Below are 23656 nucleotides of genomic sequence, written 5' to 3' on the forward strand. Positions count from 1 at the left end.
CAGCACCTTGAATTATACCTAGGAGCCAAAGTACTTATAAAATTGAAATTTTACTTGCCTGTACCAAGATGCTACCATGACTACCTGTTCTGCTGCATACTGAACCAGTTGCAGTTTCTCAATGGTCTTCAAGGACAGCCCTATGTAGAGCACATTACAATAGCCCAACTGAGATGTGGCTTAAAAATGATAGTCTGTATCCAGATCTCCTAGTCCAGGAATGGGTGCAATTAACACACCAGGTACTGTGTGGAGAATCCCTTGACCACATCTGCTACCTGCTTATTGAGGGATCTTATCAATCTCTTTTACTAAGGTTTTCAACCCAGGGCATATTTTAAAATATTTAGGTCTTTTTAAGCATCTTAGACTATATTCCTTTATAAACTTTATTTGCAGAAAGCTTTGTTGTCTAATGTACCATGTAATTCTGAATAAGCATGGACAGACACTCTGTTCTGACTTAGAACAACCTAATGTTTAAATTTTCTAAATTATACTAGTTATGTTTTTTTCGAAAGAGAATTCTTTAACATGCTTAATGCTACAATCATTTTATGTTCATACTTTTGTATCGTATTTTTCTAAGGGAAGAGAGGAAGATCCACATGAAGGCAAAATGTAAGTGTAGAATTTTTTACACATAAGTATCTAGGTATACGTTCTTCCAGCATGCTAATTCTTGCTTTTTTTATATGCCAGAGGCATCATCCCATAAAACCAAGATTGTATGCCTAGATACATACAGGTAGTCCTTGACCTTCGACTACAATTGAACCCAAAATTTCCATTGCTAAGCAAAACAGTTGTTAAGTGAGTTTTTCCCCATTTTACGACCTTGCTTGCCACAGTTGTTAAGGGAATCACTGCAGTTGTTAAGTTAGTCACACGGTTGTTAAGGGTATCTGGCTTCCCCATTAACTTTGTCAGAAGACAATAAAATGTGGTCACATTATCCCAGGATACTGCAACTGTCATAAATATGAACCAATTACTAAGCATTTGAATTTTGATCACATGATCATGGGGATGCTACAATGGTCGTAAGTGTGAAAAACGGCCATAAGTCACGTTTTTCACTGCTGTTGTAACTTTGAATGGTCACTAAATGAACTTGTAAATCGAGGACTACCTGTATTGAGCAAAATTATTAACAGGCAGCACAAATAAAGATACTGAGCCTGAACACTGAATTAGTGCTATTTTAACGTGCATAATGAGAAATACTTTAGGACTTCAAAAATATATATATATTCCAATTTTGACTCATATTTGACTCAAGTCATATCTGGATTTCTTTGTTTGGTATTAGTCACAATTTTTTTTAGCACTGAGGTGATTAATTAGTACAATGGAGAAGTTCTCGAACAACAAGTTGTAGTTCAAAAGGAATGAAATATATTCATCTGGATAAAGGAACATCAATAGAAATAAAGCTTGCTTTGAAATATTTTCCGAACATATTTTAATTGAATTTCCAAATTTAGACACATCCAAATCCTTGTGCAACTTACAAATAAAAATGAAAATCAATATTTCGAGATACAAGTAAAAAAGAACCCTCGCTGACTGGAAAGCAATACATAGGCCATTCAGCATACATACTAAAAAGGGACCACTCCAACTATCCTATCCCAAGGTCAGGGAGAACAGCCAGGTTTTTAACAGCTTCCTAAACATCACAAGGAAGATAGGTGCAAGAATCTATGTGTGGACATTGTTCCAAAGGGAAGAAGTTGCAACAGCAGCCCTGCCTCCAATGTAACACTGTAAAATCAAGTGGATCCAGAGAACACTCATTCCTTTTGATTGTACTGAACAAGCAGAAACAATTGGAAATAGACAGTCCCTGAAATAGCCAAGACTGTATGTCATGAAGGGTTTTAAAGGTGATAAGCAGCACCTTGAATTTCTCTCAGAACCTAACTGGCAACCAATGCAGTTTGAAAAACAGTGAGGTCCTGTGGGCATAGCATGATGTTCCCAACATTCCCCACCACATTCTGGACCAGCTCTAGCTTCCAGTTGGTCCTTTCATGAAATAGATCAGGTTGCTGTTTTCTATTATATTTGATTTAGAAAAAACTAGCACTTTTAAAACTTATTTATCAGATATTGTTGACATTTAATTCAACTGATATAAAAGAATCCAAGTATTTTTAATGTTACATTTTTGGTTTTTGTAAATACATTTTAATTGTCATTTGTAAGATGTATGTTTCCTAAAGCAAACCAAAGAGCTTGCTACTAATATTTCCTAGTGTTTATTGTTGTTGTTGTATTCTTTAAGATGGTTCCATGGAAAGATTTCAAAACAAGAGGCTTATAGTTTGCTGATGACAGGTATTTGTGAATTTTAATTAATAGAATATCTGTTAATATGAAATGTATGCTAGGATTATATGCCACTGTTCTATCTCCAATGTTGGAGCATGGAAGTCAGAATGTAGCATCTTTCTTTTAACACCTCAGAGCAGTTATGTCCTTTTCTGAGATCTCCAGAAACTGGAAGACAATAGCACAACCTCAGACTATAACACAGGTTCAGACTTAAGTAGTATTTGCATTCCTCATGAACTTTTTTAAAAAATTTGAATCAAAGTATTATTCAGTCCTAAATACATGCATGTCTTTTGTACTAATGTTGCGGTTGAACTAAGCCTTTTTTTAAAAAATAAAGAAAAGTCCATTTTTGAGTATATAAAACATAATTGTATAACATCGTGTAACATTTTTGATAGAATTAGGACTGTGAAATATCACACATGTGCTTAGGCCAGGATTTCTCTGCTTTTTAGGGGGTTTGGTGGGATTTAAAAAAAACCATTAAAACTATTTTAGGACTTGCAGTATATAATTCTGCAGGAAATGAATTGTCAGTTTTCCACAATTTTATAACTAAAATCCATCGGAATAGCCAGATGTAAGTATGGAAACTGAGGGCATGCATATGAATCAGGGATAGTAGTATCTTATCTCATGTCTAAACTAAAATTTAAATATCATTCTAGTATTTGCCAAAATTGTCTACTATAAAAATATGAGGTATTTTTCAGCAAAGGTTTTTAAATTTGGGATTACTTCAAGATGTAGAAGGCTTTATTTGCAAAGTAAGACATGAAAAGATTTGACCTTTTTTTAGAAATTCTTGACTCCTTTATCACTGCTTGATTAATGAATATCCTAATTACAAGTCTTTTTGCAACTGATTAAATTTTTCTCTGCTGCATGCTAAATTTCAGACCAATAAAATAAAACAGCTAGATTTATTGACAAAGACCTGTAACTTTTTTCTTCTTTTTTATAATTAGTGGGTCAAGTATCAAGTTTTCTTGTGAGGCCTTCTGATAATACACCTGGAGATTACTCACTCTACTTTCGAACCAGTGAAAACATACAGCGTTTTAAAATATGTCCAACACCAAACAATCAGTTTATGATGGGGGGCAGATACTATAACAGGTATGTTGCAAACATATTTTACAATTTGTGTTATGTATTCTGTTAATTGCCATTAATGGTATATACTGAATTCTATCAGATTTTTGTGGTTTTGTGAGGTTTGATTTTTTTGTGCAGGGAGGAAGGATATTATAAGTAACAATTATTTTTGATTTGAAAGATGCAACATTAAAAAATGTATATAATACATTAAATAAAAATTGTGTACATGTTTTCAAATGAGTAAGATCATGTGTCAATTGTCAGATCTTAACAAATAAAGGCTTGGCCATTGGAACATAAAAGTGGATTCCACTATATTTCTTTTAAAAGTATCATTGCTTCATCACTAGACATTGCACTTAATTTTCACATGAGAGAAAATTTAGGACATAAAACTGCACTTATACTGAGTATATTTCATTCTATTTTTCAAGTTCTTAAAAGTATGTTAATCTAGACTGTGTTTGAATAACTTTTAGTAGTGCTAAGTTTAGTTCTCACTTCCAAAGAAGATTTGCCCTAACCTAGATTATGGAACTTGGATATGCCAAACATGAACCAGGGAATTGATGTCCATCCCAACCGAGAATTTCTCTCGCTTCCAGCTTGTCTTCTGAGTGGTTAGAAATCCTGCAGCTGGTGTGACTGAGAAAGTATCAAGTTCTCCTAGCTGAGAAGGTCATTGGATTGTCATAGAACTTCAAGTGGAAGATGTTATGAGGCTATACAATTGGATCATTTTGCATATCCCACATACAAGCTTCTTGAATATCTTCTTCACTAAATCTGTCTGGCATTCAGACATCCTCACTGAAAACCGAGCTAGCAGCAGAGTCAGCCCCTTAAAAGGTAAACTATCTTTTGCCCATTGTCTAGTTGTCTAGTTCTTAAGGGTATGGCAGTAGAAGCCTCCCATTTGAAAACTTTGACATGTATGAAACAGGAGTCCACAGTCTTGAATTAAACAATAAAAATCCCATTTCAACAGGATCTGATTTGTGTAACTTGGCAATGAGAAAAAACTAAAAAGTGTTTTCTTTTTAGAAAACATTCTCATCTGAAGCCATCTTGAATTACACTGCCTATTTCAGTTTTTATAAGCTGTTCTCAGTGGTTGTTACAAATACAATAATTCAACCTTAAGTCTGTGTTTGTACTTCATTGTTTAGATACTGAAATTGCAATTTGATTTTATACTGTGTGAGTGGAAATTTACTTATGCTTATCTAAAGCAGCCTGCTGGATCTCATAAACTATTTTCTACAGCAACAGCTCTCTTTGCTTTTTCTGCTCTGATCCTGACGAAGCTACAAAGTAAAGGGAAAAAGCCCATTACATAAGTTTTTTGAATCCAACCTATTATCTTAACATCAACTTCCTCAAAAGACAATTTTGTGCTAATTAGCTGAGTTTTTGGTGTACTGAGTATATAATTAATTACCAGGTATATATAATTAATTAAAAGTAATATCTTTAAAATGTTCATAGTAGGATTTCATTCATATAACATTTTTAAAATTTCTTTTGTCACAAGATATAGTTTCATTATTGGATAGTTTCTACATATGCACATGTGTGTGAGAAAGAGAAAGACAACAACATATTATCATGAAATTTTCAAAATGAAAATGCTTTTTGCAGAAAAGCAAAATATTTGATATATCTGAGAGTTTTGAAGTAGTGTTTAACACTTCCAGATCCAGCTCTCAAATTATCAAAGCAGTAGATATTGGAGGTTCAGTAGGAGCAATTTAAAGGCTTCCCCACACAATGAGCATGCAAAGATGTAAGCTTCATTGACAGTCTGATAAATTTTTGAGCCCAAAATCTAAACTGAATAATATAATATAATATAATATAATATAATATAATATAATATAATAATAATAGTATTTGACATATTTGATAGGAAAATGTTTTATTAAAACTATAACTGTAAAGTTGTTGACAAGGATCCAAACAGAGGGAATCTGTTTTACCATTTACCATATTAGTTTTTATGTATATAGTATATTTATATTTAGAAGATTTTTTCGTGCTGATGTCATTGCATGTTTACATTACAATTGAGAATGCTAAAAGGGGGGAAATGCTATGTTGATGTTGTCTGTACACAGTGATTTTATTCAAATACGTTTCAGAAAGCATGATGTACAGACATGTAAATGATATGATCTGCAAGAGTTCCATAACTGTTTAAATATTAGCCTTCAAATGCAATTTTATTCTGCCTCTTATAATTTTTTTCGGAGTATATAGTATGAGAATTTAGTAAGTCCATTGATAGTGCCACACTTTTAAGTATGTCTTATGTAATTATTCAATATATCTTTTTTCAGTAGCAAACCAACTGTTTCCGTATTTTTGTTAAAAATATTTATGATTAATAGGAGAAAACTCAGCTCAAAGTAGTCATAAGCTAAAATATTCAGTCTTATGTAATTCTTCAATATATCTTTTTTCAGTAGCAAACCAACTGTTTCCATATTTTTCTTAAAAATATTTATGATTAATAGGAGAAAACTCAGCTCAAAGTAGTCATAAGCTAAAATATTCAGTATTTTACTAGATTTAACGTTCTTTTCAAATGTGTATTGCTTTAATTCCTAGGTTTTACATATAGGTTACTGAATATGAGTATACTGAATAAGTGTGTGCTATGCATTTCTATTAGCAAAAGGATGGGATATGCAAAATATTCCAAACACAAACTGTTATTATTCACAGAGTACAGGGTTTTTTTCCTGACAGTTCAACCAGAATTAAAATATTTATGATGTAAAGCATGGACCAAAATGAAGTTAGTGAGCCAGTGAAAGTAGGAGAAGTATAGGAAAGGAACTGGTGTTGGTATCTTTAACAGCTCCAGATTCGGTGACTGACTTTTATCTTTTTCCTTTCTTTTATGAAATTCTATTTAGAAAATTTTAGCCAGCTGAATTTCTTTTCAGCTGCCTATTAACACTGTGGAAAATGATATGCAGGTAGGTGCTACGATATACAGTAGGGAAGAGGGACATAAGATAAGATTTTACAGATAACCTCCTCAACTATAGAGCAGTCTCTTCAGAAAATCATACTTCTCTCTTCCCTGGCTGTAATGATAATGGGAAGACAGAGAGAAGAGATGTTGCCTAGAAAGCTATAAAATATAAAGTTGTGGCTATGTCAGATAAAAGACAGCATAGCCTATTATTTTATAGTAGGTGGTACAAGAGGCTCAGAAACCTAATTTTTTGGCTTATAAAAGAAATGGCAGGAGAGTCTACCTAGTAAAACTGACACCATCCTTCTTCACTTGTAGATATTACAGGAAAAAAATTGATAAATATCAGATTTCATAAAGTGAAATGTATTGGTTTTATTGGGCAAAGTCTCTAAAAATATGGAAAGCGGGGGGGTAGTATAAAGCTTGATAATATAACAAATAATTTAAGTTTATGAATACTGCACTTCTGAAAACGTAACATAAAGTATATAGTTTACTATTGGTTTTAAGCACATATATTTAAATTCAAATTTTCTTTTCTGCTGATGTCATTGCATGTTTATTATAATTGAAAATGCCAAAATGAAGAAAAGTGTTCTGTTGATATAGTCTATACACAATGATTTATTCAGGTGCATTTTAGTGCTCATGATGTACAGACTTGTGAATGATGTGTGGAATGCAAGATTTTGTTTCTTTGTTTGAATATTGGCCTTCAGGTGCAATTTTACCCTGTCTCCCTATTATAATACATATCAAACTTTTCAGTGCAAATGTGATTAAATTTGAATATGATTTTTTGCTTTCCCTTTTAGAGAAAAAACTCAGAGCAATTTATAAAAATAAGAATAGATTTGTAATAGATCAACAGTTTATAAAAGCCACACTTAAAATATTCCTCAACCTCATATTAAAATGAGCCATTTCAAAGCAATATAATCGAATAATAAAATGGAGAAAGAATTTGTTTTTATGCTTGCGTACCTATACTTTTAAAAATGATATGCCAGATAGAAAACTAGTGTGAGACTGCTTTCCTGTTTTCAAAGGAGAACAATTAGACACATGCTACTGTTCCTTATCTCAATGTATGGAGAAGGTGCTATAGGTGAAGACTGTCATATAACTTGGTTCCAAACCATTTATTTACATTAGAATTTTGTGACTTAAAATTTTTTCTTACTGTTTAGACCTCTGTTTCATATTAGAGAGTTTCAATATTATTTATAAAGTACTAAATACTGAATACATTAAAATATATACATTCATCATTTTTTCTACAAAATTTAAAATGTGTTTTACTTTTCAATGTAAAAATATATATGTAGAAAATGTATTATGTGCTATTAAATATAGTTCTAACAGGTTATAGTTACAGAATCTTTTACATTTCAGTGAGTCACAAAGTGAACAGAAGCTGATACAAGGGTACAACGTTAAATACAATATACAATTCTGCAAATTTGAACAAGTTCTCCGTTGTTGCTCAAAATAAGAAGAAAAGAAGCAAATATGGTAGATGGAGAAATTTGGACATCAAGTTAATTTAGTGCTACTTTCTTTTTGAAAAAGAAGAAGTGTTTTCAAAGAAAACAAACAAACAAAGTCCAGTTGCCTTTTGGCTAAAAAAAAGCATCCTTGGGACAACCATGTCCTGAATGATTGAGAATCTCCAAAGACATTTTAGATATAACAAAATTGAAATGTTCAGCCACAACTATATAAAGTACATTTGTAGAAAAAAATGTAGGAAGCATTTAAATAAAACAAGAAATGGTAGTTATTCTTTGCAACTGGGGGGCAGCTAGTGGCATATTAAATATTATGCAGGTGAGAAAAAGAATGGATTCAGCTAAATATCAACAGTTAATATGCCACACTCAGTGATAAAGTTGAAAAAAAGTTGGGTATTTCAGAAAGAAAATCTGAAAAATACCTGCAAATTAATCATGAAGTACTTACAGTAAAGAGAAATAAAGGACTTAACAAAAAGGAAAGAGAAACTACAGGGTACTTGCCAGGAAAATAAAAATAAAATCTGCCCTTCATACTTGAATGGTAGTGAAAATATGTCAAGAGATCTAAAAAATGCAAGAATATTTTTGAACTAAAAAAATTCAAGAAAAAGTAGAAAAACATTTCAAAAACAGGCACAAATAGCCTTAGCTAAATACAGGACGTCTTTAAAAACTATAATTTCTAGAGAGGCATTGGAAATTGCTAACTGGAAGAGTGTTCAAACTTTTTGCAAATGCAATGTTCAGTGTTTTCTTAATTTTGAATCAATAAATAACTGCACATAATAGTATGAATGCATTCATTTTTTCAGAAAGATGTTATGGTGTATTTGCTTTGCCCTTTGTGTAGGTTGTGTCAACTTTGTTTCATTTGGAAATTTATTAAAACATACAATTTGAGTAGAAAAGCCTATATTTTTGCACCCATCTATATTTTATAGCCATTCTATTTCAATTTTATAAAATTCTGACTCTTAATTGACTCCTGTTTTGTTTTGTTTTTAACAGTATAGCAGATATCATAGATCACTATAGAAAAGAACAGATTGTTGAAGGCTATTATCTTAAAGATCCTGTTCCAATGCAGGTGAGTCATTACAGGAATGTTTAATTGTAATTAAAGGTTTTAGTAATCGCAAAAATACAAAAAAGTCATAAAGGCTTATTATTTTTTCATCATTTGTTCTTGCAAATGTGTATTGAGAGCCAGTGGTTAAAATGCTGTCTGAGAGGACTGTGAGTTTTAGACCCACTTTAGGCATGAAAGTCAGCTGGGGACTTTGGCCAATCACTCTCAGCCAATCCATCTCACAGGGCTGCTGTTGTAGGGGAAATAGGAGGAGTGAGGACTATTATCTGTGTTCACTGTCTTGAGTTAGTTTTAAAAGTAATAAAGGCAGGATAAAAACATCAAATAAATGAAATAAAAAAATATTTGGTTTGCTCTTTCGGTAGAGAGAGTCGTAATTGAAATTATCATATTTTTCGGAGTATAAGATGCTCCGGAGTATAAAATGCTCCAGAGTATAAGATGCTCCGGAGTATAAAATGCACATTAGTTTTTGGGGAGGAAAACAAGAAAAAAAAAAAATCTGCCCCTGCCTACCAGCATCCATCGGTATTGATCTGGCTAACGTCTTTGCAGCAAACAGCAAACAGCCTGGTCAGCTTCAGCACGTTATCACAGCCTGATTTAGCACAAACAGCTGATTGGCTATTGAATCGGCCTCCTGGAATACTGCCAATCAACTGTTCCAGGCTGCGGGGATCGCCAGAGCCCAGCACTGCCTCTGCGTGTCACGTTTTTGGCCTCTGTGTGTCACGTTTTTGGCCTTAACACAATCAGTTTTAAACATGTTCCAAGGTGCTGGGATCACAACTGGGATCCAAGGTGCTGGGATCCATGCGTTGCATTTTCAGCCTCCGTGCATCGCGTTTTCAGCCTCTGCACGCTCTGTTTTTTGCCTCCGTGCATCGCATTTTCGGCTGGTTCCAGGTGGCAGGGATTGGTGGCGGTGGCAGCGATCCCCGCCACCTGGAACTGGCTGAAAATGTGATGCACGGAGGCCAAAAATGGGACATGCGTAGGCGGCGATGTGCTGTGGCGATCCCCGCAGCCTGGAATGGGTCTAAAATGGGATGTGCAGAGGCCGAAAATGTGATGCGCTGAGGCCGAAGGGAGGGGCCCGGGGAGGGGCTTTGGCAACATTTGGTGTATAAAACACACTGCAATTTTCACCCACTTTTGGGGGGAAAATGCATCTTATACTCTGAAAAGTACAGTAATGTTAGTAATAAAAAAATGGCTTTTTCGTCTAAAAAGTTTATTCTATTTTGTAGATCACTTAAATTCTTATCTTTTATAGCTCTTGTTTTTATTATTGTTTTTACTTTTATAAATGAACAAAATCAAGCACAAGCAGATCCACTTGTTTACAGTATTATGAAGTGACACCAAAGCAAAATTAAGTAAACCAACCAAAATAGGTAGGCCAGGAAACATTGTGACAGAAGGAATGGAATAGAAGCTTAGGAGAAGAGTAATGGAATAAGAATTCCTGAACTTCCAAACAAAAATATGAAACACGCATATTGTTGCTGTTCCTACTTGTAAAACTAAATAATACAAGTAGAGTTAATACAATTTTAAAACCATTAGTTGAAGTATAAAGATTTCTAAAATGTAAAAGAAAAGAAATTTTTCATCTGATTCTTATTGTTTTATTGTATTGTTAATTTGCTCTAGTTGGATATGGGAAAATGGATTAAAAATGAATACGGGAGGGGGGAGGTATAGAAGTAGCTGACAAAGTTATACCATGAATTTAAGATAGTATACTTTAATTAGTATCCTACAGCAGCATGAACTAATCCGTGTGCTATAGTATGCATTGTAGAATTCTAGTGTTTCAGAATGAAAAATTAACATTTTTTTTTCTCTCAGCATCAAGGGCAAGTACTTAATGATGTTGTAGATGGAAAAGAAATTTACAATACAATTCGGCGAAAAACTAAAGATGCATTCTATAAAAATATTGTTAAAAAAGGATATCTTCTTAAAAAAAGTAAGTACAAATCATAGTTTTTTGGGGTGGGGGGTTTGTTAAGAATGGCTGTGAATATTGGACAATTCAGATAAATTTTGCTTCACTTGTGGCAAATACATCCAGTGTCAGTGATCAGAATCTTGTACATACTAAAGTTTAGGAAATGTTATTATACTAAATAGATCCTGCTTGGTCCAGCAGTTAATGCAACAGGCTAGAAAGCAGGAGACCTGCCTTAGCTATGAAAGCCAGCTGGGTGACTTTGGATCAGTCACTCTCTTTCAACCCAATCGACCTCACAGGATTGTTGCTGCAGGGAAAACAGGAGGAAGAAGGGGTGTTGGACATGTTCACCACCTTTAATTATTTGTAAAAATAATAGAGGCAAATAAATAAATAATTGTGTGGTAGAAACATAATGTAATCCTATCTGCTTATACTTAATTTGTATGCTTTATACAGAGTGTAACTGCATATTACTGTCTTTTTTAGCTCATATTTATATATTAATATTCCTGCAAGAAGAAAATGCAATTCTACAATTGCCTTTTTCTTCTGCTTAGGATGTATAGAATTTGAAACTACTAATTAGAATTATAATATTAAAAGAAAACCTTCCAGAAAGGTATGAATTCATACATTCATATCCAGTCTATAGGGAATCTTCCCAGCAGTCAATCAAAATTTGAGTTCAGCTAAATGTTTACCTTGTGTACCATTCCATTATTAAAGATCCATTTTAAAAATTTGGGGGGTAATTTGAACAAATAAGATAATTTTAGAAGTCAGATGGTCAGAGACTTGATGATAGAAAATCCACATACTTTACCCTGCCTCTTTATCCTGTTTACAGGTAAAGGAAAGCGGTGGAAGAACTTGTACTTTATTTTAGAAGGAAATGATGCTCAGCTTATTTATTTTGAAAGTGAAAAGCGAGCAACTAAACCCAAAGGATTGATAGATCTAAGTGTATGTTCTGTCTATGGTGTACATGATAGTCTGTTTGGCAGGTAAGATATTATTTTCAAATATTTGGGGGTTAATTTCATTATTAATGAAGCAAATGTAAAGACACTGTTCTGACAATATCTGAATGGGATTTTAAACTTGGAGAATTGCAGCAACATATATCCAATAGAAATTGGGTTGGTTTTTTTTTTTACTTTTTTGTATATTCTTGTTAAATTTGTTCCATTCATCAATATTTGCCTTTCATTTTGTGTGTGTGTGTGTGTGTGTGTGTGTGTTATGTATTAACAATACAAGATTTATTTTCAACCTTGAAAAGTCAAATAATTCTAATGCTTGTAACATTAATAATCCAAATTGTAATTAATATTGATAGAATATCTTTTTTTCTCGTCTGTTTTTAGTATTCTAGTTTATATAAATAATTGAATGTTAATAATTTTTAAAATAATAAAGTGTACAAGTCTTGAAAACAAAAAGGTGACTTATAAGTGGTTCTTGAACAATAGAAAATATATTTGCCTCATTTTTCTTTTTTAATTTTGTATTGTTATAAATCTTGAAACATTATATTTTCTGTTGCTTAAGAGCTATTGTAATTCATCTTTTTATTTTCAAAACCTGTACAATGTATTGATTTTTAAATTTTACAAGGAACAAAAAATGAGTGTTTCTGGAAGTAAAATGACCCATTTTTTATTTTTGTTTATCCTTTTTTAGTGGGAGAAGGGCTAGGTCGGTGTAAGAACATTAAAACTAACAGATAGTTTTACGACCTATGGATTGTCCATTTCTATTCCTGACAATAGGACTTGAATAATTCAACTAAGGATTTTGACTACCTTTAAGAAGTTGTTGATATTATTACGTGTATGACAGGAAGCAGACTTTCTAGGAGTTGCTGGAACAGGGACACTGCAATAGGAGAGTAATAATAGTAAACATATATGGGAGTGAAAAGCACTGCATATCCCAGTAATGACACCTGCATTCTGTTAAAAGAATTCTATTTTTATTTGCTTGTTTGTTTGTTTTTCCTTTAAATAGGCCAAACTGTTTTCAGATAGTAGTTCAGCACTTTAGTGAAGAGCATTACATCTTTTACTTTGCAGGAGAAACTCCAGAACAAGCACAGGTAAATATTTTTTAAAAAACCTACTGAAATAATATGATTAAGATAGCAGTATATGACATGTTTTTAATGTATTGTGATAAAAATTAGATTGGATTGTAATAATGTGCTTGCTATAGTAGTTTGTATTTATAATATTCGAGGTCAAAAGTTTTTGGTTACAGCGTGTGTATGCACGCACACATACTCACCCCCCAAAAGGACATTTTCCTTGTAAGCAAATTGACATACAGCTTAATGAAGCAATTTATTAAAAGGTAGAGGGTAAAAGGGTTGTCTTGATTTAAGAAATCTGTTTAGAAGTGAACAAGAGCAAATACTTACAGAAATAGGACAGTCAGAAAAAAGTGTCTTCAGTTGCCTTTATACTTTACCTTCCTGTAATTAAATGGTTAATTGATTATGAGCATACTACTTTTCTGCATTAGGAGGAATAAGAAAGAGACCTGCTATAACAAATTAAACTTAACTAAAATACCTAGAGATTAGTTAAAGGATTAAATGTGCTATTTTGTCTGTAATCCTTGCAACCAGCTATGGATCTATAAAAGTTTGCACTGTATAGATGGGAACTGCTGATCTGAGATATTCTTGCTTGCAGGACTGGATGAAAGTTTTGCAAACTTTTTGCAATTTACGAAAAACAAGTTCAGGAACATCTAATAAGCGCTTGCGTCAGGTAATGTGTTCTCACTGATACTGAAATGTTTTCGATTGAACTAATGTATTACTTATATGAAGTAAAGAAGTTATAACTTTTTTTTAGAATAATCACAGGGTCTCCTTTACCATGTATTTTAAACAAATTAAAGATTTAAATAAACATGAAATAAATGGAGTTAATAATTTTAATAACATATAAGTACTGCTTTGCTTTTAATAATTTTTAACTTCAATTTTAATAATGAAGTCAAAGCCAATAGGAGAGTCATGAACTAACCTACTAACTAAATTATAAGAAAAAGCAGTTATATAATCAATTATGATGTTAATTTTTCTTATAGAATGCTCTATAATCATGATGGAGCAACATATATCTGGTAGTATGGGATATCATTTACTGTATTTTATGTCTAATTATAGTGGGATTATTATTGTGTGGATGTCATCCTATATATGTTACAGGATTATATATTGAGAATATAATCTGATAACTAAGTATATTCTCCTCTGAAAACTAATTGTTTAGCATAAATGAGACATTTTTACAGAGAAGCCAACTCCAAAAATGTGTATTATTGTAATAATTGTATATCGCTTATTGGGTTGCTTTTTCTTCCAAAAATTCTTGAGAATTAAAAATAATAAATAGCAAATTGTACTGATTACATCTTAATATTTGGTAGAACAATTAAGATTTAGATGTTACAGTACTCTTCCTTCCAATTTTATACGTGACAAAATTAGTCATTATAAATTATTTTAATCATAAAAATAGTGTTTTTATGATTAAATATTAACTTTTTTATAGGATTGCTGTACATTCTTTCAAAAGGCTGTATGTGTCTGCACAGAGCAAACTCTTATGAATTACAGAGAGGTTTAAATAGAGGTTGGTGCTTATGCCTTCCACAGTCTATGACATTTCTTTATACCCTAGGAAGTGGCCCAGTGATCCTCTTCAACTTTCTACTAGGTCCTGCATTAGTAGCAGTGTAGGATATTTTGTAGAAGATTATTGCATTCCATGGAGATTGATGGTTTTCTGAATTTATTTTGCAATAGGTTCTTTCCCCCACCTCATCTCTTTCAATAATTAAACATGTATCTCTTTTATTGTTGCTCTGGGTTCTGTTTATCTTTATCCATGTACCTTTGGAACAGTAATATCATTAAACAGTTTCTCTGAATTTGCTCTATGCAGACAAAAACCACAGTTAAAAACCAGTCAATAATTTTGCATTGTATTCTAATTTTAGTAGTGTGTAAATTCTATCCAGACATTTTTCCGCTTTCTTTACCAACATTAGATAGATATGAAAGAATATACAATAGCATTCAAGTTAAATCTATTTATGCTTGAGTTCTTAATGTGGTATTACTAGGTATATAATTACTTAATATATCAGTAGATGTAACTATTTATAGTTTATGTACAATTTTTTATACTTTGTAATTTGTGTAAAATAAATTTTAAAATTCTGTTGCCATTTTTCTAGGTCAGCAGTCTTATTTTGCATGTTGAAGAAGCCCATACACTTCCAGCAAAGCATTTTACTAATCCTTACTGTAATATATCCCTGAACTCTGTTCAGGTAGCAAAAACCCATGTACGAGAAGGTCAGAATCCTGTGTGGTCAGAGGAGTTTGTGTTTGAGTAAGTTCCATGCAAATTCTATTTCATGGGGCAGGGATGTTTGCCAACAAACTGAATAGATTTGGTGGGGGGGGGAGGGAGGGAGAATACCATACTTGAAAATGGAATTGGAAATCAGACAGTTTTATAGTATGTAGCTTTCTTTCATTTGTTTACCAATATGACTGTAATGAAAATACCAACAACTTTCTGGCATTCTTTCTGGCATTGTGAAGGTAAAATACAAATATGAATCTGATTTTTCTTTTTTTTTCCCCCAGTGATCTTTCTTCTGATATCAACAGGTTTGAAATAAGCCTTAGTAATAAAACAAAGAAGAGTAAAGATCCAGATATATGTAAGTTTGATATTTTTTAAAAAAAAAATCATTTCAAAACTCTTGCATTTATCAAAAAGGAAAATGACTCTTTTCTCCAGTTAAATAAAAAAAAGTTTTCACATAACTTAAAGCTGCTTTGTCCCTTCCTATAATATCATTCCAAGCACATAATTTATTATAAATTTCATTGTTGTTGAATTTTCATTTTTGGTAGTCATTTCAGCTGTAATTTCAGTTCATAGAAATACTTTGAAAACAAGAGAGGATAGTGGCTATTATGTATTCTCATTTCAAATGGTCTTCAAATCCTATCTGATTTCCACTTAAGGAGTTCTTCAGCAATCCTATAGGCAGGTGAATTGAGAGCTAGGTTGCTGCTAATACCTCTAAAACGTCCAGCCCAGATAAGGTTGGCCAGGAACAGCAACTTTTTTTTTTTTTTAATTTGATTTATATGCCGCCCTTCTCCGGAGACTCAGGGCAGCTTACAATGCGTTAAGCAATAGCCTTCATACTTTTGTATATTTATACAAAGTCAGCTTATTGCCCCCACAAACTGGGTCCTCATTTAACCTACCTTAGAAAGGATGGAAGGCTGAGTCAACCTTGAGCCTGGTAAGATTCGAACCTGCAGAAATTGCAGACAGCTGTGTTAATTACAGGGTGCATTAAACCACTGTACTACCAAGGCTCTTTGGAACTTTTGAAATATCAGTTAGTTATAACACAATTGCAAAACGCTAACTATAATCTGTAATGTTATATTTCAAGTATTTATGCGATGCCAGTTGAATCGACTGCAGAAAGGACAAGCAACAGATGAATGGTTTCAGCTCAGTTCACATGTACCTCTGAAAGGTATTGAACCAGGCTCTTTGCGTGTCCGAGCACGATATTCTATGGAGAAAATAATGCCTGAAGAAGAATACAGTGAATTTAAAGAGGTATTGACAGTGTGATTTCAGTAGCATTTTGAAAAACATTTGAAAGTGTTTCTTATTGGTCTTTCAAGGTGTTTATATTTTCATGTAGCTCTCAATTTGTTACTTAGATTTGCTTAGATTTATTTAAGCCATACACTGAAATACTTTGGAAAACAATGTCAGTTTTACAAGACTTAAAAGATAAGAGTAATATTGCTCTTCCAGACTATATTATTGAACAAGCTGTCTGATAGCTAACATAATACATAAAATCAACACTAGAACTTTATTACTTGAAGAAGCATAGCTCATGAACTATATAAATATATATGATGGAGGAACATGAAAGAGAATAAAAATTGTAAAGGACTTACCAAAGATGCTTTTTCAAAGGCAACTGGACTTTGTATTTTCTTGAAAACATTTAGCTTCTCCAAGAGGTTTCTTTAGTCCTGACTGGTGATGAATGGAAGGATTTATATTCTTTGCAGTCATCTGATCATTAGCTCTTTGAGAGTTGTTGAGGCCACTTGGGGATTTATCTGTACCCTTAAGGTCACCTAAATCAATATGCAAATGATGTGGAACTTTTTTGGAACTGCTAAAAGAGAGCAAATAAGTGGTGTCCTTTCACTGTCCTTTCAAGGAAAAAACCATGTTGCCTTTGAAAAAGCACCTTTGGGACAACCATGACCTGGATGGTTGAGAAATCTACATAGGTGAAAGGACTTATTATAAGACGAAGTTTGGAACTTCATGACAAACATAGTAACTAATTTTACCCCTAGCCTTTTGTTTAAATGCCTTTCAAACTGGAGATTACTAGAGTAAGAATTACCGTATTTTTCAGAGTATAAAATGCACTTTTTCTCCCCCTAAAAGAGGTGAAAATTTGGCTGCATCTTATACACCGAATGTAGCCCCGCCCACCCGCTGGCCCCCACCCTTTGGCCTCTGCCTCCCAGCAATTTACCTCCTTGCAGCAAACAGCAAACAACCTGTTTCAGCTTCAGCACAGCTTGATTAGCACAAGCAGTTGATTGTCAGTTGGATCGGCCTCCCGACCTCAGCTGTTTCAGGCTGCTGGGATTGCCATTGACTATTGCTGTGCGGGCCTCTGCTGTTTGCTGCAAGGAGACAAATTGCTTGGAAGCAGATTTTTTTTTTGCTTGTACTAATCAGGCTGTGATGAAAATGAAACTAAAGCAGGCTGTTTGCTGTTGCTGCAAGGAGGCAAATTGCGGGCAGGCAGAGATTTTGCTGCAAGGAGACAAATTGCTAGGAGGCAGATTTTTTTTTGCTTGTACTAATCAGACTGTGATGAAAATGAAACTAAAGCAGGCTGTTTGCTGTTGCTGCAAGGAGGCAAATTGCGGGCAGGCAGAGATTTTTTTCCTTGTTTTCCTCCCCAAGAAAGGTAGTTGTGTCTTATAGTCCGGAAATGTCTTATACTCTGAAAAATACGGTACATTTGCAGATACTTAGATTCCATTATAGATGAATTACAACAAAAATTACTTGGTGAAGCTAAACATTATCATAGTCTATGTACCTATAAATTGTTGGAATAATAAAAACTGGTCTCAAAAATTAGGGAAGGCTTCTAAGAAAAAGGACAGTATTTGAAGTGCTTGTACAGAATCAAGATCACCTATTAGGGTACATGTCTAACATGTCAGTTAAAATGGTAGATAAACTGAATGCAAAACTTAAAAGAAACAGTTCCTAGACAACAATGGGAAGAACTATGGAACACATCTATAAAATTTTCTCAAGCTGTAACTTAAGAGAAAACTGGTAGAAAATGTTTTATAGATGGTATACAGCTCCATCAATAAGCATACTGTAATCAATGCTGAAAATGCCATGAGAAGAACATATTACCTAATGTGGGAGACATGTAAAGAAAACTTAAAAAGTAGTATAAAGAAACATGCAGCACCATTCAGATAATTTTAGAATTCAAATCTGGAAAAAAAACCAGATTTTTTAACTAGGCATAATTCTAAGATATTTTAATAAAAACACCACAGTTTAAAAAGATACATGTTCACAACCTCAGGGATAAACTTAATACTATCTATACAATGAGATATCTTACCAATGATATTAGACTGGAAATTTTAACTTGGAGAATATGCAGTTATAGCAGAATTAACAGCATATATTCATAACAGAGGTTTGACCAAATCTTTAAAAATGGTGTTCATATATATTGTGTATTACCCAGCAAGAGAAATTAGTATTTAGAAAAAAGTATTTAGAGTACGGCTTTTAAGGGAAAAAAGAACTGAAATCAGAAATACATGAAAATTGCAAAATGTTTAGAAACAATATATCATTTGGAGTATAAGTATATCAGAGAGACAAAAACATATTTAAAATAGTTTTTTATTATAAAAATATAGTAGCTTCTGCAGCTACTTTCCATTCACTAATATTCCATTTTTGCATTAACTAATTTTTGATTTGCTTGTTTTCTTTTTTTAAGAAAAAAAATGATATTTTGGTTTTATATTATATTATTTACCTTTATTTTTCAGTTAGTACTGCAAAAAGAGTTGCACGTGGTCTATGCCTTATCTCATGTGTGTGGACAAGATCGAACATTGCTGGCTAGTATTTTACTTAAAATTTTTCTCCATGAAAAACTGGAAGCATTATTATTGCGAACGCTAAATGACAGAGAAATATGCATGGAAGGTATATTGTAAATCTTTAATACTGATTTCTGAAATTAATTTTCTATGGCATTCCTTTTCTCTTTTTTACCATTTCCAATCCTTTCCTTTAGAATTTCTTTTGTACCATTAACATCTCTCAGATTTATTATAAAATGCCATATATAATATTTGAACTCAGTATATAAACACATATTTTTATTCAGATGAAGCCACTACTTTATTCCGTGCCACTACACTGGCAAGTACCCTTATGGAACAGTATATGAAAGCTACAGCTACACGGTTTGTGCATCATGCTCTAAAGGACTCTATTTTAAAGATAATGGAGAGTAAACAATCTTGTGAGGTAAGAAATTCAGTTAATATTACTATCTAATGAATATGCACATTTTCTTTAGGAAACACTTTTTTTTTAATGTACATTTGTTTCGTTTACACAATTTTTTATGCTATAAGCCTATAAACTGTCTTCATGATAGTAACTAAGCTAAGAGTTTTTGAGGAGATTTTAAACTGAGATTTATCCTTATAAAATTAATTCCCTTTATATTATATTATTTAGGTTTTAAATTGAGTTATTAATATATTTTATCATTATCAATTTTCTAAGTACATTAATTTTAGAAATATTATACTAGAAGTGTAAAAGAAATCATATGCTAATCTAATTAGTACTTGTCTTTAAAGTACATATTTCCAATATTATTCCATTTTATTATTTTAGCTTAGAGCAGATACTCTCAACCTGGGATCCACAGATCCCTTGAGAATCCTTTCCAAAGGAATCTTTGAACTTGGGGGAAAAAAACATTACAGCTTTATTTTCACTACTTCTAACTAAACTTTGCATTCAATGATATAAATAGGTACTATGTAAATATGGCCTCTAGACTCCAAAACTTGGGTTTTTAAAAAATTAATTTATATTGCCAACCATCCCACATATATGACTCTGAGCAGCTTACAATAAAATAGATTAAACAAATAATATCAATTAATTTAATATTAGTAATATTTTAAAAATATAGCAGCCAAGCGTCACAAAATAACCATCAACAAAGCCAAGAGATGGGCTTTATCACTCATCTGGGGCCTCAGGTCCATGTATAAAACTAAGTTTTAGGGCCAATAGGATTGGCGCTAAGTTTTAGGCCAATAGGATCCTAAATCCTATTTTAGGATTTAGGATACCCTAATCTCAGATGGAATTAAGAGATTAAAAATGTTTGCTAACCGCATAACATTGTCTAAAATTATTGTACCCAAAAAGTGCATCATCTTGTTATCTATTAAATGGATTAATAAAGAAGCACATATATTAACTATTGGTTTTTTAAAAAAATATTTATATAGTTGTATTTAACCTGTACATAATTTTTCCATTGTAATATAGACAGTGTCTTTGTATTTTATTTGATAAAGTTAAATACATTTTTCTGAGAAAGATTTGTAGGTTTCACCAAATACTCAGAGGTCAAAATGGAACAAAAAAGCCAAGAATGCTTAGTTTTATGGCATTACAACCCATATGCTTATTATTGAATTTAAATTTTCTGTGTATTTCAGTAGTCTTAATCTGTTAATCTTAAACCGCTATGTATTGTAAACATATTTAATCTATTTCATTCAAAATAAAAATGTTCAATTTATGGTTGTATATTTCAGTTGAATCCTTCAAAATTAGAAAAAAATGAAGATGTAAATACTAACTTAGCACATCTACTAAGTATCCTTTCAGAGCTAGTGGAAAAAATATTCATGGCTGCAGAAATACTACCTCCGTAAGTTCATCAGTATTTTCTAGAAAAATTTGTTGAAATTTGGTTGTTTCAATTTCACATGTATTAGAACATGTCTATTGTTCCGATATAGTTCTTTCTAAAAAGTTATTCCTTGGCCAAGTTCTTCAATTTTGTTCACTAGCTGAGTGTTTGTGGGTTAGGGTTAGGATTATGTATGCATAGTAGAACCTCTGTAAAATTATAAAAATAAATTTCCTTTGTTTTCACCTGCATCTTGATTATGATGTACTGAACTGGAAGTATTATTACAATCACAAGTCACTTTATTTCTAATATAAACTTGAATATTTCCCTTTTTACAACCCTATAATCCCTTAATTTGGGTAAAGACAGGGCCACTGGATGGAACTGAGCATTTACTGGCTGGATGCCCTTCCTGACGCCATGTGGAGTTTGCAGCAGACGCCATGTGGAGTTTGCAGCAGATATTTTTTTCTTTGTGCCCTTAGAGGGAAACATTGCTGTGATTTAGGATTGAGCTCTCAGTATTCTGAGTAAATGGCCTAGTCTTCTCTACTAGGCCACCACACTGTCAACACTGCTATAAACTTGGATTAACACTTAGAAAGTTCTTATATTTGTTTTAAAATTATATATCTTTCAGTTATTCAGTTGATACCTAAAAGTAAAATTTCTGAAGAGTTCAGAAGTTTTTGTGTAATACATATTTATTGAGTCAGATGTATTTTATTTCATTCAACTTTTCCTGATGTTTCATGCAACATTTTTTTAAATACTACTCTTGATTGTATAGATAAAATATGAAGTATCAGGAATATCAGTTATCGTTAATTTTGGAATATTGACTATAGTAAAATTTACATTTGTTATTATTCCAATTGTATTATTTGAATAGGACACTGAGGTATATTTATGGTTGCTTACAAAAATCTGTTCAGAGTAAGTGGCCAGCCAACACAACCATGAGGACAAGAGTAGTTAGGTAAGATATTTTTATTATTATTATTGCTTTGTTGCCTGTTATATGCTATAATTGAGAAATTCACCTTCATGTTTTATTTTTCAGCTATCTTTGAAAAGATACATTGTTTTAAAACTTTGAAAATGCACGATATTTAGCTTTCATAGTTACAAAAAATCACTCTTCATAAATTACACAACAGTATAACATATTTTAAGGGACATGGTGGCTCAGTGGCTAAGACGCTGAGCTTGTCAATCGAAAGGTCAGCAGTTCAGCAGTTTGAATCCCTAGTGCCACGTAACAGGATGAGCTCCCGTTACTTGTTCCAGCTTCTGCCAACCTAGCAGTTTGAAAGCACATAAAAATGCAAATAGAAAAATAGGGACCACCTTTGGTGGGAAGATAACAGCGTTCTGTGCACCTTTGGCGTTAAGCCATGCCAGCCACATGACCACAGAGATGTCTTCAGACAGTGCTGGCTCTTCAGCTTTGAAACAGAGTTGAGCACTGCCCCCTAGAGTCGGGAACAACTAGCACATATGTGCGAGAGGAACCTTTACCTTTACCTTATAACATATTTATTATTTATTAAATTTATTATTATTTATTAAATTTATATGCCGCCCCTCTCCGGAGACTCAGATAGGATAAAACATTGTATGTGTAGAAAAAATACTATTAAAATTTGAGAGAAAAGTATTAGTTGGGTAACTAGGAAAGTAATTCTTACATCCCAATTAGGAAATATGCCTTTGTAACTGTTCTTGCGAAAAGATGCTGGTATAAGTGCTCTCTCGAATGTGAATGTATATAACGTCACTGCAAAGTGATGTTAAATCCCTATTATTGGTGGTAATTCACTTATCCTTTCTATAACATAATACAGTATGTTATGGAATAGGACCTCATCAGAAAACTATGAGATAGAGAGAAAAAGAAATTAATACACCAGATTTAAACTCTTTGTTCCTTATCTGTGGATATGTATATTTAACTACTTGTTAAACACTATATTACTACAGTACATATATGAAATGTTTTGTTCATTTATTTCAAATATCAACATATTCTTGTATCTATAATTTCAGTGGCTTTGTTTTCCTTCGGCTCATCTGCCCTGCTATTCTAAATCCAAGGATGTTTAATATCATCTCAGGTGAATACATTAGATAGTAATTACCTCATATTTAGCATTAGGACAACACTACCTATTTAGTTTCAAATGCAGTCATGAAAATAAATTATATTGCTTGGTTAAATAGGGCTACGTGTTTTTTTTTAAATATATAATTCTTATTAGAAATGTCAGTAATAAAATGATAATGAGAGTATATGGACCTGGTGCACTCATTTGGGTTCAGCATCATATGCGTCTAATACTGGTAAACTTCCCTAAGAGTTTTCCTTTCAACATTTTATTTTTTTTAAGTAAAATAAGTTCATACTGCTACTCAACAATTCATTTTGAATTGTTTTGAGAGGGTTAGATACTAGGAAGATAATGACAAATATGCAGTTGTATAATTATTTTGATATATTTCCTAAATAACTAGTTGACCCATTTTTTTCCTTAAAGAAATTTTAGGAA

General features: G+C 32.5%; 1 protein-coding gene across 2 annotated transcripts in view; it reads left to right on the forward strand.

The window, feature by feature from the left end:
• RASA1 (RAS p21 protein activator 1) overlaps nucleotides 1-23656 on the forward strand; it is a 47151-nt gene that overhangs the window by 14358 nt on the left and 9137 nt on the right. For both annotated transcript variants that reach the window (XM_034441245.3, XM_087885865.1), the window contains exons 6-21: nucleotides 590-621; nucleotides 2291-2343; nucleotides 3312-3462; nucleotides 8959-9037; nucleotides 10895-11015; nucleotides 11851-12007; nucleotides 13014-13101; nucleotides 13700-13777; nucleotides 15258-15415; nucleotides 15676-15752; nucleotides 16506-16678; nucleotides 19201-19360; nucleotides 19545-19687; nucleotides 21007-21122; nucleotides 22000-22086; nucleotides 23157-23224. In XM_034441245.3, coding sequence (XP_034297136.2) covers nucleotides 590-621; nucleotides 2291-2343; nucleotides 3312-3462; nucleotides 8959-9037; nucleotides 10895-11015; nucleotides 11851-12007; nucleotides 13014-13101; nucleotides 13700-13777; nucleotides 15258-15415; nucleotides 15676-15752; nucleotides 16506-16678; nucleotides 19201-19360; nucleotides 19545-19687; nucleotides 21007-21122; nucleotides 22000-22086; nucleotides 23157-23224 — 1741 coding nt within the window. The remainder of the gene's footprint in view (nucleotides 1-589; nucleotides 622-2290; nucleotides 2344-3311; nucleotides 3463-8958; nucleotides 9038-10894; nucleotides 11016-11850; nucleotides 12008-13013; nucleotides 13102-13699; nucleotides 13778-15257; nucleotides 15416-15675; nucleotides 15753-16505; nucleotides 16679-19200; nucleotides 19361-19544; nucleotides 19688-21006; nucleotides 21123-21999; nucleotides 22087-23156; nucleotides 23225-23656) is intronic.

Source organism: Pantherophis guttatus, chromosome 2 (genome assembly GCF_059756535.1).
Source record: "Pantherophis guttatus breed Tessera chromosome 2, ASM5975653v1, whole genome shotgun sequence".
Lineage (NCBI taxonomy): Eukaryota > Metazoa > Chordata > Lepidosauria > Squamata > Colubridae > Pantherophis > Pantherophis guttatus.